This window comes from Phaethon aethereus (assembly GCF_964289735.1).
Source record: "Phaethon aethereus genome assembly, chromosome: 3".
Lineage (NCBI taxonomy): Eukaryota > Metazoa > Chordata > Aves > Phaethontiformes > Phaethontidae > Phaethon > Phaethon aethereus.
Window position 1 is genome coordinate 76,231,035 of NC_138576.1, and position 15,468 is coordinate 76,246,502.

At 43.0% G+C, this 15,468-nt stretch overlaps 1 protein-coding gene across 1 annotated transcript in view; it reads right to left on the reverse strand.

Annotated features, from left to right (window-relative positions):
* The window catches only part of UTRN (utrophin), a gene marked incomplete at its 3' end in the record, with an annotated part of 391,562 nt that overhangs the window by 300,013 nt on the left and 76,081 nt on the right, over positions 1-15,468 (reverse strand). The window contains exons 3-6 of the mRNA XM_081998557.1: positions 9,007-9,099; positions 7,498-7,575; positions 3,940-4,032; positions 2,886-3,058 (exon numbers count right to left, since the gene is read on the reverse strand). Coding sequence (XP_081854683.1) covers positions 2,886-3,058; positions 3,940-4,032; positions 7,498-7,575; positions 9,007-9,099 — 437 coding nt within the window. The remainder of the gene's footprint in view (positions 1-2,885; positions 3,059-3,939; positions 4,033-7,497; positions 7,576-9,006; positions 9,100-15,468) is intronic.

The window sequence follows — 15,468 nt, forward strand, 5'->3', positions numbered from 1 at the left end:
CCAAGCGCTCATGAGACTCAAATGCACTGATTGATTTACAGTGCCAGCAGCCTTCATCTCACACTACCGTTAGCCAAACCAAATCTCGAGTCCAGCTGTGCACCCAAAACATACTGGCAGGTCTCAAAGGGAGAGAGGAGAGCTCGGAGCAGGAAGCGCGGTCAACAAACAGGGCCCCCTCCTAGTGGTACCCACACCCACAGGGCATCACCAGCCTGGTGCTGCACAGCACAGCTGTAAGACTACAGAGCCACTAAAATACTTCCCATTCCCCTGTAATAGTGGCTTCTCATTAAAACACTGCTATCGATTCTGTGCTTTGTAGACTTGGGGAGGAAGAGATGGGCTTGCCTTTAATTCTTTTAATACTTAATTCAGTTGTAAATTGACCTGAGAGTATCCTTTTAATAACTGTTGAGTCATTACGCTTTGTGAAACAGGAAGGCCATAAGCCAGCAGTGTCCGAGAAGCAAAAAGCCAGAAGGAAGGTGGGGTGAGCAGGGAACAGAAATATGCAAAGATCCTGAGAGAAGTTAGTGGAATACTGTACCTCCACGCAAGAATCAACAAGGATAACTACACAGATTCACATAAAGCTTTAACAGAGACTCCTACTTTGAAAAACACATTGCAATAAGTGTATTGTATATGCACTACCTGCACACTGCAATAACAACATGAATTTTAATAAAATGCAATCTAGGTATTTACCTATGAGCAAGAAAATTGTACCAAAGAGAAGAATTCAATTCAAAGAGGAACTAAGATACTGTTAGGAAATGAAAGAGACCAGCACAGTAAAATGTTACATGTCCTATTACCTCATATAATTTTATGAAGTACTGCAACTGTTAGAAAGTTACTAGATATTATAGCCAAGAAGTTGCACTGCTAACAATTGTTGATAGATATATTAAGAGGTTTAGTAGCTCACTTTTCTCTTTATGGGATCCACAAAAAGTTCTCCTATATATAGTGTCCTATTAAGCGAAGTTAAAAAAGCAATATTGAAAATGCCCCTTAGGCGGGGAAGCACTACTGTCTGGGTAAGCTAAATAGCTCTGTTGTCCTACCACTTCTGCAACATGCCCCAATCCCCTTGTTCCTTGCAAGTGCCTTCTAAAGCTTTTCCTTCAAAGCTGACCTAAATTTAAACCCAGCTCAAGATTTCTCAGGAGTGTGGGGAAAACTGTCCTTCCCTGGCCCAGGGACAGCAAAGCTGAATTCTGATGCGCTGGCAGCTGCCAGGCTCCCAAATCAGCAGAGCCACGTAACTGAGAAATGTTAGGGAGCCGGAGGAGAGCACAGTTACTCAGTTAAAGTTTTCAGCAGGGGCTTTTGCTGCTTCACAGTGCTCTGAAAAGGGCAGAGCTCACAGACTTCAGATCCCACAAAGCCCAAGCCCATGGTCACAACGCATAAGGACAACAAAGAGCCTGAAGCCAGTTTTGGTACCTCTCTCCTGCTTCCCTCAGGTCACCCAGGTCTCACTTGTGGGGGACCTGTCTAAAGCTGGTGCTCTCTCCATCACAAAGCTTCACACGTTCAGCAGCAGAGCTAAGCCACTACAGGCAATTACACCCGTACGAAAGCCACCAGTACAGCTCACACTATCCAGAGGAGGGACTGGGTAATACTTCCGATAAACTCCAGAGAGACCTTTGCTAGTATCGCTCTGCCTTGCAGAACAGTCCTTCCGACTTTCAAGAGCCCTCGGTGTGGCGCAGGCAGTCCCCACGCTTGGATGCAGGCTGAGCACAAGCCAGCCCTGCTCTACAGGGCAGATCGGTGTGTCAGGGCAGACCCGTCCTGAAGCCAGTGAGCCTGTGGCAAAGCCTGCCGTTTCAGCCAGCACAGGGCACTTCAGAGCAGAGAAGAGCAGGCTCAAAGTGAACATATGCTTTTGCGAACACTTTGTATCTGCTGGGTATAAATATTCTGGGTGTTTGTAAAACATGTGCCATGCCAAATACCTGGTGGCAAGGAAGTCTGGTCAAATTATAGAAATTATCATACCGTTACTATGTTAAAAGAGTTATTTATGGTTAAGAACAGTCAGCCCCTGCAAAGTAATGAGCTAACTTCATTTAAGGTACACTCGATTAGTATGGATTGCCCAGAAGTAGATCTCAAAATAAACATATAAAAAAAAAAGTTAAAAAAATGGTACGCAAGTTTCAATAGCAGTCTGTAAAGATGATTTAAGCTACCGAAGAGTTCTCCAGGAATCAGAAAGAACACAAAAGATCTGCGCAAAGAAGCTTTAACACCATTCCTTGTAAAGTGTAATGAACAAACTAATGAATACTCTACAGATACCTGAAGTATTCTATTACCCTTTGATTTCCTCTGCTCAATAGTTCTGAAAGAACACATGCATTGTCTTTCAAGCAAGGTATATTAAAAAAAAAAACCTAAGAAAAGCTACAGAGTCTGTCTTACTCCTTCGTTTTGAAGTTTCTGTGTACTCCTACTAAAATGATATGACAAACTCCGACTGAAGAAATATTTCCCCCTGCAGAGAAGGAAGGGCAGGAGGAAGGCAGTACAGGGGAAGGAGATGGTCAGCCCCCCCCGCAGAGATCCAGAGATCTGTGCAGCATATTTGCTGTTTAATGCATACTAAGTGGGATGTAAATCCACTTCAATTAGCAAGCATGTGTGCATATGCAGGAAATGAGAGAGTTCCACTGCTGCCTTGGCTCCATCCTTTGCAAGGCTCTGGCAATATCCCTCCACCATTATTGTTACCACAACAACATTAAAAAAAAAAAACCAACAATGAATCACCAGAACAGGCTAGAAGCTGTCAAATGCTCAAGCATGAAGATGTGAAAAAAAGTTACTTACTTCACTAAGACTAAGACAAGCTGTTTGCTACTTACTTGTGTCGGTGGATGACAGCATTAAAGGCGAGTCCATCTGCCCAGCTTGTGGTAAAGTTGAGAACATTGACCTGACTGTAAGGTCTTGTGGACTGTCGAACCCAGCTCAGCAGGATCTTCTCACTGTTGGTCTGCTGCAAATCTGACATGATGTTCTTCATGACATCCTTCACCTGCAAGACAGCAGCAACTACACCTTACAGATACGTTCTCCACTTTTCCTGCTTACAAAACCTTTGAACCAAGCTATTTCACAAATCGTGAAAGGGTCTTTACCATGAAAAGCTATGAATAAACAAACTCCTCACATGAAATTTGGGAATAGGAGTCTTCAGGCCATCTTTGCACTTTACTGATTACAAGAGCCAGTAATGCTTCATGTGATGACGACACATTACTCTTACATTACGATCCTCCCCTTCTCCTCAGTGCTGCCTACACTAAGCATGGGGTATAATACTTCTCACTGCCTTGTGCTGCGGTTCCACCAGTAAGCAAACCCCAAAAATACAGCTTGCACAGGTTTTCTGCAAGAAGAAGATATCTGCGCACAGCCAACAGAAGTAGCTTGCTGTTTGGGTACCTATGCATAAGCATCTGCCAAAGTCCCTCCAAGTGAATTCAGAGATCCTCTCAGACACCCAGATAAGCCAAGAGCAATTCAATCTATGAGACTGAGAAACAAACCTACAGAGCAGCATAAGATGCAAGCCCAACACAGCTACCTAGATAGTAAAAAACCACCTGCTAACAGACGTGCATAAAAGCCTTGAGGAAAGGAATATAAATACAATGTTTCAGCCTGAAAAGCCTCTCTACAGTTAACACCAACAGGAACCGAACTGAGAGACTGAGTACAACTGAGCACATATGAGAATACATGTCGCAGCCAATAGACAGCAGTCAGAAACTAAACACTGACCTGCCTTCATTTACTAGCCCAAAATAGAAGCAGTATTTTCTGCCACCAAAACCCCAGGAAGGTTTGTGAGAATTCCAGCAGATCAATGCACACAATTCCTGGAAAGGAAGAGATGTCACAGCAGCCTCTCACCTGCCAGTGCAAGATAATGCTCCACAGCAGCCCCAGCGTCAGCTTGTGATTTCCATCAACGATGTCAGTCCCTCCAATATTCACCAACTCCACCTGGAGAGGTCAGATCAACTCTATATTAAACACTTACCACAGCTTCAAGTCGCAACCCAACCCTGTATTGCTGGCTGTCTGAAATAAAAAATAGTTAGAAAGAGAGACACGGAGATGAGAGAGTACTGTCTGTCTGCATTTGCCACAACAACTGCTTAAACAACATGAAAAGAGATGGCACCAAAGATGCCACCAACTCTTCTTTGGAAGAGTTTTATTCTTTCCTCTAATATACAGACACATACCAGCAGACAAAAGTCACCAATAGAAATGCAAACATGAAGGAGCCAATATTTAAAAAAAAAAGTTAAGCAATCCTGCTCCTAAATACACTCAGAGATACTAGAGAATCATGAAAACTCTGTAATTAAGAATAAGTTTGTCCTTTGCACAAATGAGCATCCAAATGAGGCAAGTTTATACAAGGAGACCAAAAGCTTAAGTGAAGAATAAAAATTCCAAGTTTCCTATATGCATAGGACCCCACACAGACTCGGTGACACTCTAATTGAGATCATTAGAATGAAAAACACAGAGAGACAAGGAGATTACTTTAGTAAGTGAGAGGGCAGGAGACGCTACCCGCCTCTGCATCAAGTATTCAGCCCTCAGAAGTAGCAAAGCTTAGAGCACTCTACCAGATACTCACTCGATACTACTTCAGAGTCTGAACTGAATTGAGGCATCATGTCTCCATTCAGTCAACGCAGAGAAAGCATCACTAACTCTGAACCGCTTTTCGGAGGCAACCAACAGCAGCGCGCTGCATTAGTCACCACCATGCCTACGGAAATTGGGCTAGGAACAGCTGCCTGTGGCAGATGAGACAAATACGTCCCTGGGTGTATAGCAGGAATATACACATAGCAGATGCTGCAGTGAACTCCCACACAGGGTATATGGTGGGGCTTCATCCTCGTAAATAACCTGAGCCAGGAGCATCCTCCAGCCCCAGGGGCAAGTGACACAGTGCATTTCCCCTCAACGGTGAAGCTTTTTCCTCCCTTTCTCACTCCTGCTCCAAAACAAAGTAGTGTTATCCACAGTGTCTACCAGAAACCAACACCCCCCAGCTTCCACTAGCCCCAGAAATGTATCTGGGCATTGCTTGGGATCACAACTGGTCACAGAGACAAAACCTGCACCAAGGAGCTGACTAGCAATTAAACAATACGGACAATCACAGGACAGTAACTGAGCCCATGCTCTGGCTTTCAGTGGATGTAGCCTAGAATGACAGAACAGACAGGAACAAACAAAGTTTCATCTTAATTTTGAGGATATTGCTAATATGTAAGAATATAATGGTATTCCATGAGTATATTTTCCTCTTTTCACACAATCACAAATAGCTCCAATTCTGCAAAACGTACTTGTAACCTCATTGCTTTCAGATATCGTCTTGACAATTTTCAGTTCCCCATAGGTCTCTTGGTTAAGAGAATCGTATCAAAACTGTATTTGAGATTAATATGGAATGACAAATTACACTTCAAAGTACTAAGGAAGCTTGTGGATTTGTGGAATGCCCTCTCCCAATTTTTACAGCAGCTGGAACAGAATCTTACTGCAATACTCTTTGCAAATTCTTTAAGATAACTGTAAATTAAACTGGCAAAAACATGCCAAAAGAATCACCAGTGCAGATCATTAAAAAACACACTGGAAAGCACTCTAGAACACAAAGAGTAGAAAGCAAGTCTAAAGGTCAATAGCACAAAAATAAAACAATTACATTGTAAAGAGCTTTTTTCACTTGTAATAAAGAGAAACACTGAGAATGGCTAACAAAAAAAAAAATCACATTGTTAATCACATGACAATAAAAATAACAATAATAATAACAACTCATTCCTCTTGCTATCTACACCATACATAAAAGAAAATACTCCACATATCCATTTTGATATTTTTAATGATTCTGAACTAAACCAATGCTTTGTAGGATGCATCCAGCAATCCACTAGGATGGTGAGTCGACTACTGAGACTTAAGCAAAGATAATCAATATAAGAAAGCTGACAGCAGTCAGTACTGCTGACAGTGTACTGATATTTGCTGTATGATTGCCAGTGGATTTTTTTATTTTTAAAAACTTAGTCCACAAAAAATTTGAAATTCATTACATAGAATCATTCTGCTCATCAGATGGATGAGGTTCACAGGATCACTTGAACAACTATGCCTTAGGCTTGTCTGATCCTTGCAATATATATTTAAGCACTTCTTTAAATTATTTCACAAGTTATGAATATTGTATAGCCCACAAACTCTCCAGCAACAGAACACAACTGCTTCTCAGTGAATGCCTTTTCCCTTCATCTTAACACACACACACACTTTCTAACAAAGTTAGGCAGTAGGTATAAATCATGTACATGACCTTAACAACCTTCAGCTAACTAACACCATCTGTTTACTTCTAGAAACCCAGGTCCTGCCAGCTTAAGGAAGAACTAATTAATTATTGTAATTCAATATTATTTCATTTATTATCTTCATAAAATAAATCAGTTTCAAGCTGGAAAGACTCATTACTTAGCCTCAGAAAGAAAAATTAATCAATATTTACAGTACCTCAAATAAGAAAAAAAAAAATCAAACCACCCACCACTAACTTTGGCTACTTCCTAGAAATATGACACTAGTCCACCAACGCGGAGGGGAAATTGCAGTATTATACAGCATGTTCGTATCACTCTTCAATCATAAGTTTACATAAATATGTCAGTGCCTCTTTGTATTAGATGTATTTTATTGCCAGAATGTCCTTATTAAGTAATTTTAGTACCCTGACATTAGCAAATACAAATTCTAACTATAGAGTGTACGCTTATCAGCAATTGTTCTTCAGGTGTAAAATAAAATCACTTTACTACAGCACTACTGGCTTCCAGGCAGTAAAAACATAAAAATAAAAACCAAGCAATTATTATTCTCATTTTTCTTAAAGAAGGGTTGGGGGTGGTTTGTTTTTCTGCTGAGTTACCAAAGCTCCAAATTAGGAACACTCAGTACAGATCTGACACAGAGCTGACAGATGTCAATGGAAAGATCCTCCTGGATTTTGAGAGCAGGACATGAAAAACAGAGACACAAAACTCATTATACCCGTACAGATTTTTGCACAAGTTATGCATCTTCACTGGAAATTAGCTCTGTGTCCTGCCAGGTTCATGAGCTATGCATAGCAGAGTTTTAAGTTGGCTTTGGTTTTGGAGCTCAACACTACATAGTTTAGTCAATACCAGCACTAAGTTAGCATTTTAAGATTTCACAATATTGCCAGACACCGAAATTCTACATCAGATACGGAAAACTGAGAACAGTTTACCCATCTTGCTGAATTCTCATTTTAGGTATAAAAAAAAAAAAAAAAATCTTGATTTTCTGCATTTTCAAATCATTTACACACAGGAATAAATTAAAGAGTCTATCAAAAAGGTTGTGGAAAAACATGCTCACGTTGTTCTGATGCAAGACTTGCAGTACTCGGTTGACATTATTTAAGGCATGTACTCGTGTGGAACCTCGTTCTTTAGGCTGAAAATAAAAAGTTACAATCTGTTCAGATCAGAATTTACTTGACAGACTAAACAAAATAAATGATAGAGCAAACAGCAGGAAATCTGCCTTAATTGTCTCCAGATTTTTTAAAAATTTTTTTTTAATAGGAGCAAAACCCAAGTAAGATCATCCACAACAATCTCAAATTGAAAACTGGTCAGAACAATATTCCTCAATTCAAATCACAGGACAGGCCTTAAATGTGTTTCAGTTAATCTTCGGCAAATCCAGAATTTTTGTTCCCAGCATCTGCAGAATTATAAGCTGGCAATGCAACAGCAAAGTGGGAGTTCCTGGGGAAAATCTGAGGGTTTTGAATGTTTGCCAGAGTAGCTGAAATTTTTTGGCTCCCAAGAGGGAGTAAGCAGCAATTTGTTTTTCTGGCACTGAAAGCCTCCTAAATCTTTGCATAGTGGGAAGAGGTTATGCTTCCTGACTTTCCCTTCCTTTTAAAATCAGGGGAAAAAACCAAACACTGCAACTCTTGACAATACCTGCCACTTCATTTGCTTTGAATCACTACAATTCAACTCCTATGACAGAACATGATCGTACTGCAAGAGCATGGAGCTGATCTTGGAACATGGTAATCAAGAAAATTAGAAACCAAAAGACTTCTATTGTCTTCAGTATACCTCAAATCAGACCAGAAATCATTAGAAGTACTAGTGAAATGCATCTGTTTGAAAAACAAGACAAGTTTGCAAGGTGAAATTACAAATGGTTGAAGGTTCTCCATAAGGTCAAATAATAAATCTCAAATTTGTTGATAGTAGTGAAATCAAGAATTTAATCCCAAGGGATGGCAAAGTTTTCACCATGCCTCATCTATCTTTCTGAAGAGGCCTCAATGTTAACAGGGGAAGAGTTCTCAGCCCCGCACACACTTTCCCAAAAAAGACTTGAGTAGTTTTTAGCCCTCTGCTATCTGTAGATCATAAATAATTTTTCAGTGGAGATGCAGATTTTTGTACTGCCTACTACCTGTTATCATTTTTTTTTCCCCTCTTTTTTCAAGGATCTTTCACAAGCTTATTAGAGAAAGTCCACAGGTATCCAGTTAAAGGCTGCTCTTCCAGATCATCCAGAAGCAGACCTTTAAAAGACCTCTATTAAAAATGTACACTATATGAATAACATCACTGGTTTTACATGCTGTGCTAAACAGTATGTTAACCCTCAATAAAGGGTTACACACCTAACTTCAGCCTGACCCTATATCCCATGACTAGAGTTCATGGGAACGTCACTGGAACTGTAGAGAGCAAGTACATATTACAAGCAAAATAGTTTTTTTAATAAATTGAAATAAAAAAAAAAAATCACATGCCATAGTTTGGGTTATGTGTTTTGTTTATTTGGTTGTTTTTTTGATAAATGAGAATATGACTCACAAATTTCTCTTACCAGAGGATTCCCTGTCAGACCCTCCAAAAGGTCCAGAAGCTTCCTTCCATCTTTCAGATCTGTGAACATGTCCTTAACTGGGGGCTTCCCGCTCTGCAGAAAAATGAAAGCAGTAATAAAAATAGTGTTTAAGTAAAACCTCCCTGATGTGAAAAAGGAACTTTTTCCTTTTTATCTTTCAGTTGATTCTTATTCAGTACTAAACATAGTAAATAGAAGCTAGAGGACTGCAACAGTGACCAGGAAGGCATCCTCCCCTTCTTCAGCATTATTCTTCTCTCCATCTCTATGGCTCTGAGCATCAGCAGCCTAGTACCAAGAAACCAGACAAGTGCATCCTGGTTCATGTTAGGGTAGATATCTTAACACGCAACGATAGCGAAGAACAAAACTTGGCAAGTTTGAGGAGTAATTTGAGAAGGAATGCTTTGGTCTGGCTGCATCTAAAGGAGGAATAAACTGGGGCTTTTCAGAAAGAAGCTATTGGGACAAATTCTCTCAGATTTAAAAAGAAAAAGCAAAAAGGGACTTGAAATTGAGCCCTATGTAAGGAGCTGCTGCTTTTCTACACAGACTAGTAGATCGAAAGGTGTAATACATGTTGAAACAAATTAATTGTTTTCTTTACCCTGGAAAAAGAAGCAAAATGTGAAACTAAGCGCTAGTCTAAACCATACATTTCTAATAGTCATCTTCTTTGGGGGTGAAGGGACCCTGTACAAGAATGGTGGTACAGGACAGCAGAATGATGTTATGATGTTAACCTCTTCCAGGCACCCTTTTAATCTTATTTCTTCTTGGATCCTAAGAAAGTTGACATGGGAAAGTGTTACAGGGCAGAGGGAGAAGACGCCAGCAACTAAGTAAGTGCAATTGCTTTGTAATATTCATCTGCTGGCTGCCAGGAAATCAATTAAGCTACTGCTTTCAGTGTCCCATTGAAGTGCCAATTTGAGAAGAAAAATATTTTCTAAAAAGTACCTAAAGCTCCAATATTGCCTTTTTCCTATCACCTTGCCTTTATAACATTGCTCTTGAGAAAGAAGGCTGTCAAAGGCCCATCTTACATGACATGAATTAGCTGCCATAGATCTTCTCTACCTTCACTTACCTCCTCCTGCCCTGGCAGCTGCTAGTAATTGCCAAACACTGGCTAACAAATCAGAGAGAGCAAGCTGACCTGGCCACTGAACCCCATTTTCTGGCAAATATCTGTTTTTCTCCAAAATTCACAAGTGTTTTTCTTAAATGTCCACCTTAATTAGATTTGATACTACTAAAACTATTCACAAGAAATCATAGTTGAATAGCTGCAGAGCCATACTTTAATCTCCTGCACAGAAATTTACCTAAATGTAACTCTCAGTATCAATCAGCTAAACTAACATCAGCAAGAATGATGGTGTAACTAAGGTCACTTCTTAAAATACACAGGTGTTAGTCCCAGTGTCTGATATTAAATTAGTTTTGCAATGAATTTTTCTGCCAAATTTATTCTCCAATTACTTTTACAAGTCATGCTTAAAAATGCGTATATACACATGTTGACGCATACTTAGGTAAAGGGTGTAGAAAGCTATGTAGCTGTCAGACCAATACCAAATAGGAGCATTCGTTAAATGTCAGCATTTGGTAACGTTCTGCCATTACTTACTGCCACTTCCTGAGCTCAGCTGTGCCCCTTCTAGCACAGTGAGGGACAAGGCTTTCCTTCTAGCATGTGCACTTTTCACATATGATTCAAATGTTTTGCTGCTGCGTAGCAACTTAACCAGATGTCTAAAGCATGCTGGAGCAGAACAGGAATACCTAAGAACAGATGCAGGGAAGCCTCTTGTACAGTTTATGGTGTACAACAGGAGGAGATGATCCACAATGCAATTACCCCAGATGCCAGCAATAATTTGGTTTAAATTTTGTTTGCATCACCACACGGAAGATACTAGAAGTAGGCTGGTAGGGTCATGAGGAAATTGTTCATGTGTCCAGAAGAGCAGACAGAAGGAGCTAACAGAGGTCTCGCTGGATGCAATACAACTCAAATGCTCCTTTGTGAAAGCAAATACCTATCAGCTGTTGATGTGTGAGGTCCAGAACCAGGTCTATCAGAGCAGAGTAGAGGGGCAGAATCACCTCCCTCAAGCTTGCTGGCCATGCTTCTTTTGATGCGGCCCCGGATTCGGTTGGCTTTCGGGGCAGCAAGCGCACATGGCCGGCTCATGGCCAGCTTTTCATCCACCAGTACCCTCAAGTCCTTCTCAGCAGGGCTGCTCTCAATCCCTTCATCCCCCAGCCTGTACTGATACTGGGGATTGCCCTGATGCAGGGTCCTGCACTTGGCCTTGCTGAACTTCATGAGGTTCACATGGGCCCATTCCTCAAGTCTGTCAAAGTCCTTCTGGATGGCATCCTTTCCCTCTTGCGAATCAACTGCACCGCTCAGTGTGGTGTCATCTGCAAACCTGCTGAGGGCACACTCAAACCCATTGCATGTCATCGATGAAGATATTGAACACCATGTGTCGCCATATGGACCCTTGAGGACACCACTTGTTACTGATCTCCATTTGGACACCGAGCCGTTGACTGCAACTCTTTGGATGCAGCCATCCAGCCAATTCCTTATCCACATAACAGTCCGTTCATCAAACCCGCATCTCTCCAATTTAGTGACAAGGATGTTGTCGGAGACAGTGTCAGAGGCCTTATGGAAGTAAGGTCTTTTAAATTATGTAACTCATTATAATTATATAATTAAAACAATGCACACATTTATAATACAGACTGATAACACCAAAACTGAGAATGCTATAACTATATATCCTCAATGAATTTGTTGCCTTAGGTCCAGAATTTTGGGGAAAAAAAAAAAAGGATTTTGGATCTGCTGAAAAAGCAGAAAGATGCCTCATTTAATACAGTGCAACCAGTGCAACAAGGGTGTTGAGAGCATGCAGCCTTCTTTCTTTGTTTCCCATCCCCTCACTTCACATGCATGAAAACAAGCTGAATGACTTCCTGCTTTCAGTCATTTATTTCAAGAGGTCAGGGTACGTTCCAGCCCTACGCAGCGCGCCCTGCTGTGATAGTGGAAATAATTCAGATTCGCTTTCTCAGGAAAATGGTTTTTCCATTTCACTGGCCATCAGAACACCACGTCTTGCTGTCAGTTTAAAGAGTCAGCAGAAGAGTATTAAATTATTTCAGCAATCTAAGCTACTCCCTCCTGGTTTATTATAAAGTATCCACTATCCTCAAAACAGAGACAAAGCCTCTGTATTTAGTGAAGCCTAGCAAAGCGCTCTTTATGGGAAGGAAGCCAGTTCACAGGAAGCCCTTCTACAAGCGCAGGGTGACTGAAATGGGCTAAGAAAGGGCTGCAGGACCCACCCCGCTGAGCCCAGCACCACCTCCCCTGCAGCACACCTCCTCAGGAAAGCTGGAAACCAGCTCCTCCAGCTTCCCACGCCCACCTGAGGGACACGCAGGCACCTGGAAGCAGCTGCCACCCAGGCAGCCCCAGTCGTCACATCGGGGCACAGAGCTGGCCCACAGCACTGCTGTGGCAGCGGGAGCTGAGACCGCGCACACACTGCACCCTCCTCTGCTCACACTGCCAGGGAGGTGGTGGAGTCACCATCACTGGAAGTGTTCAAAAAACGTGTGTATGTGGCACTTCGGGACACTGTTTAGTGGGCATGGTGGTGTTGGGTTGATGGTTGGACTTGATGATCTTGAAGGTCTTTTCCAACCTTAGCAATTCTGTGATTCCCACTCGTGCATTTTCCTCATGCCTACACACACGTTTCCACACAGGATCTGCTATCTGAGCCACCTGGTTGGCAATCAGGATCATCACTGCTCCGTCCCCCAGCGCACAGCGCTGCCAGATCCCGCCCGGCTTCCCTGGGGCGCAGTCAGATAGCAGCCCGCTGTGCTTCAGGAAGTCTTGTACTGTCCTTCTCCAGAAGGAACAGCTACGTATCCCAGCTTCCGATAGCTGTATGACTCAAAAGTTTATGGAGCTTAGAAAGGATCTGGAAAATAGTGTTATAAAATGGCAGCCCAAGGGACGGTCCCCTACCTCTGTTTCCCCAAGAGAAGACAAGGAATAGCTGTGGGGCAATGCTGGCAGGACAGCTGTGCACGCCCTCCTCCACCAGGCACGGGCCAGACCAGAGCGGGGCCCAGCTGCTGCCATCACCACCGTCTCCTCGTGAGCAGAGATGTAGAACCCCGTCCCTTCACAGGTAGGACTCGCCACGGAGCCTACGAGGGGAGGCTGCTGCGGCAGCACAGAGGCGATTCGCGAGCCGCAACACGCGACCACCACGGCTGCACCCGTGCTTCTAGTTGGGGAGCCCGATCCAAGCCAGCAGAGCCAGGAGCACTCCAAGCCCTGGCTCTGACCCACGACCGGGAGCAGGACAGGCCCCGAGCAGAAAGCGCTGGGGTGGAGCCGGCGGCCCCAGGAGCAGCTCTGTGCAGGGCAGAGCCGCACTGCAGCGAGAAGTCCTCCCCCACCAGGGTAAGGCATGGGGCTCAGCAGATCGCTTCCCCTGCCATCCCTGCCCGCACCCATACCGCTCGTTCCTAACCTCCAGAAAGCAATTTGGCCTTCTGAAAAAGTCTGCGCACAGATACACACACACACACAAATAAATACACGTACTTGCAGTATACAAACAGCATACGTACCTCTCTGTAGAGTCCTGCCTGACATGCAGTATGCTAAGTCAACCTAAATTTCTCCGTTTCAAAACCCACAATATTTTACTCCCTTTCTACAATCTTAAAAAAGACTGCAGTTCAGCCTCCACCAGCATCCCGTAAGGAGCAGCAGCCCATCACTGGGAGTAACGGATCAAGAAATTTAAGTATTTGCCTTGTAAGAGTGACAGTGACAAACCACACCCAGCCTGTCAGCAAGGGCATGTTGCTAGTCACGGTTGCGTTGGTAAGTACTTAAGGAGCAGCCTACATTGTGCTAGGCACTGCGCAAACACGAGGCAGATAACGAGTTCTTTCTCAAAAGGCAGAATGGGGTCCACTTTATACTGCAAAGATGGTATAAAGGACAGGCAGGGACACACCACGTACCAGGAGAACTGTGCCGGTTCAGGGTGTAAAACATTCACACCCCCCTTGCTGCACACTTTCCTCAGTTAACAGAAGGTAGTTTTTCTCAGCTTTGCTTATGTGTGCTGCGAGAGCAAAAAAAATGCTGGCAGAAGAAACGCGTTCCCTCAGCCTGCCCAAGAGGGCTTTGCCAGCAGAGCTGCACACACAGAGCTGCTGCAGAAGAGACAAGGGCTTGATAAGACAGACAAAAGAACATAATTAACAGACTTGACTTAGAAACAGGCCATGTTGGTTCCCCAATGCTTTAAACTGGCGTTGACATCAGGAAAGGAGCTGATTAACTTCAAGAGGGGCTGACATAAGGGAAAAAGGAAAAGGGAGGAGGAAAGGGAAAGGAAGGCAGAGCAAGAGGAAGGAAAATAAAGAAATAAAAGCTGGAGGCGGTACATAAGCTGGGGCTAGGCCTGTTTGTCCTCCTATAAACTTTGCATGGTGACACGTTTTGTTATCCTCCACGGGGCTCATGCACAAGGACCAGAACCAGATCCAATCCACCACATTACATTTATTCCAACAAACACTTTGCTGCCAGCCTTTGTGCTAACATGAGGAGGGGAGGGAAGAGACAAAGACGGCCTTTTGCTAGTTACCCACAGCATAAAACATTTTTTCTGCTGATTCATTTCTCACGGGGCAGCAGTGGTTTCTGAATGATCTTTGAGCTGGAGACCAGATGCTAGCCGCGCGTGGCGAGACCAGTCACTACGGGCATTGGCTTTGCATGTTCCAGCACAACACTGGCACCATTTGGGAAGGAGAGCCCACGCACAGTGATCCCCTTGCAGCAGCAGCTGCCCTCACATGCCCGTTGGCCGTCTTTCATCCCCTCTACCTGGATCAGGTTTAAGAGGGTGACTCACACTTCCTCGTGTGCATCTAGGATTACACGCAAAGAAGGGTCATCCAGGGCAGTCAATATGACTGTGCAGAAATCATTCCTCCTCTTTGCCAGAAAGCGTTCCCAGGAAATAGAGGAAGATATGATTCTATGACATAAACAAAATCCGGACCAGATTTTTTAAGAGCCATCCAATGCTACCAACAGCAGAAAGACCAGCCATCAACATTTACAGTTCGTTCTACTGAAACCAAACACAGCTGCAAGGCAGCAATCTTCCCTGAATATAATTTACAGTAGAACATTCTTAACTGTCCCTTTATTACTAATTGGGAACTGTATCAAATTGAGCCAAGTTATAGAGAATTAAAAGGGAGTCACAAATTCTCAGCAAGACAAAGCCTCTTTTTTTTTTTTTTTTAAACACAGGCTATTATTTATTGTTTTATCACACTTACTTATGCTCTTTGTGTATTGTTCTT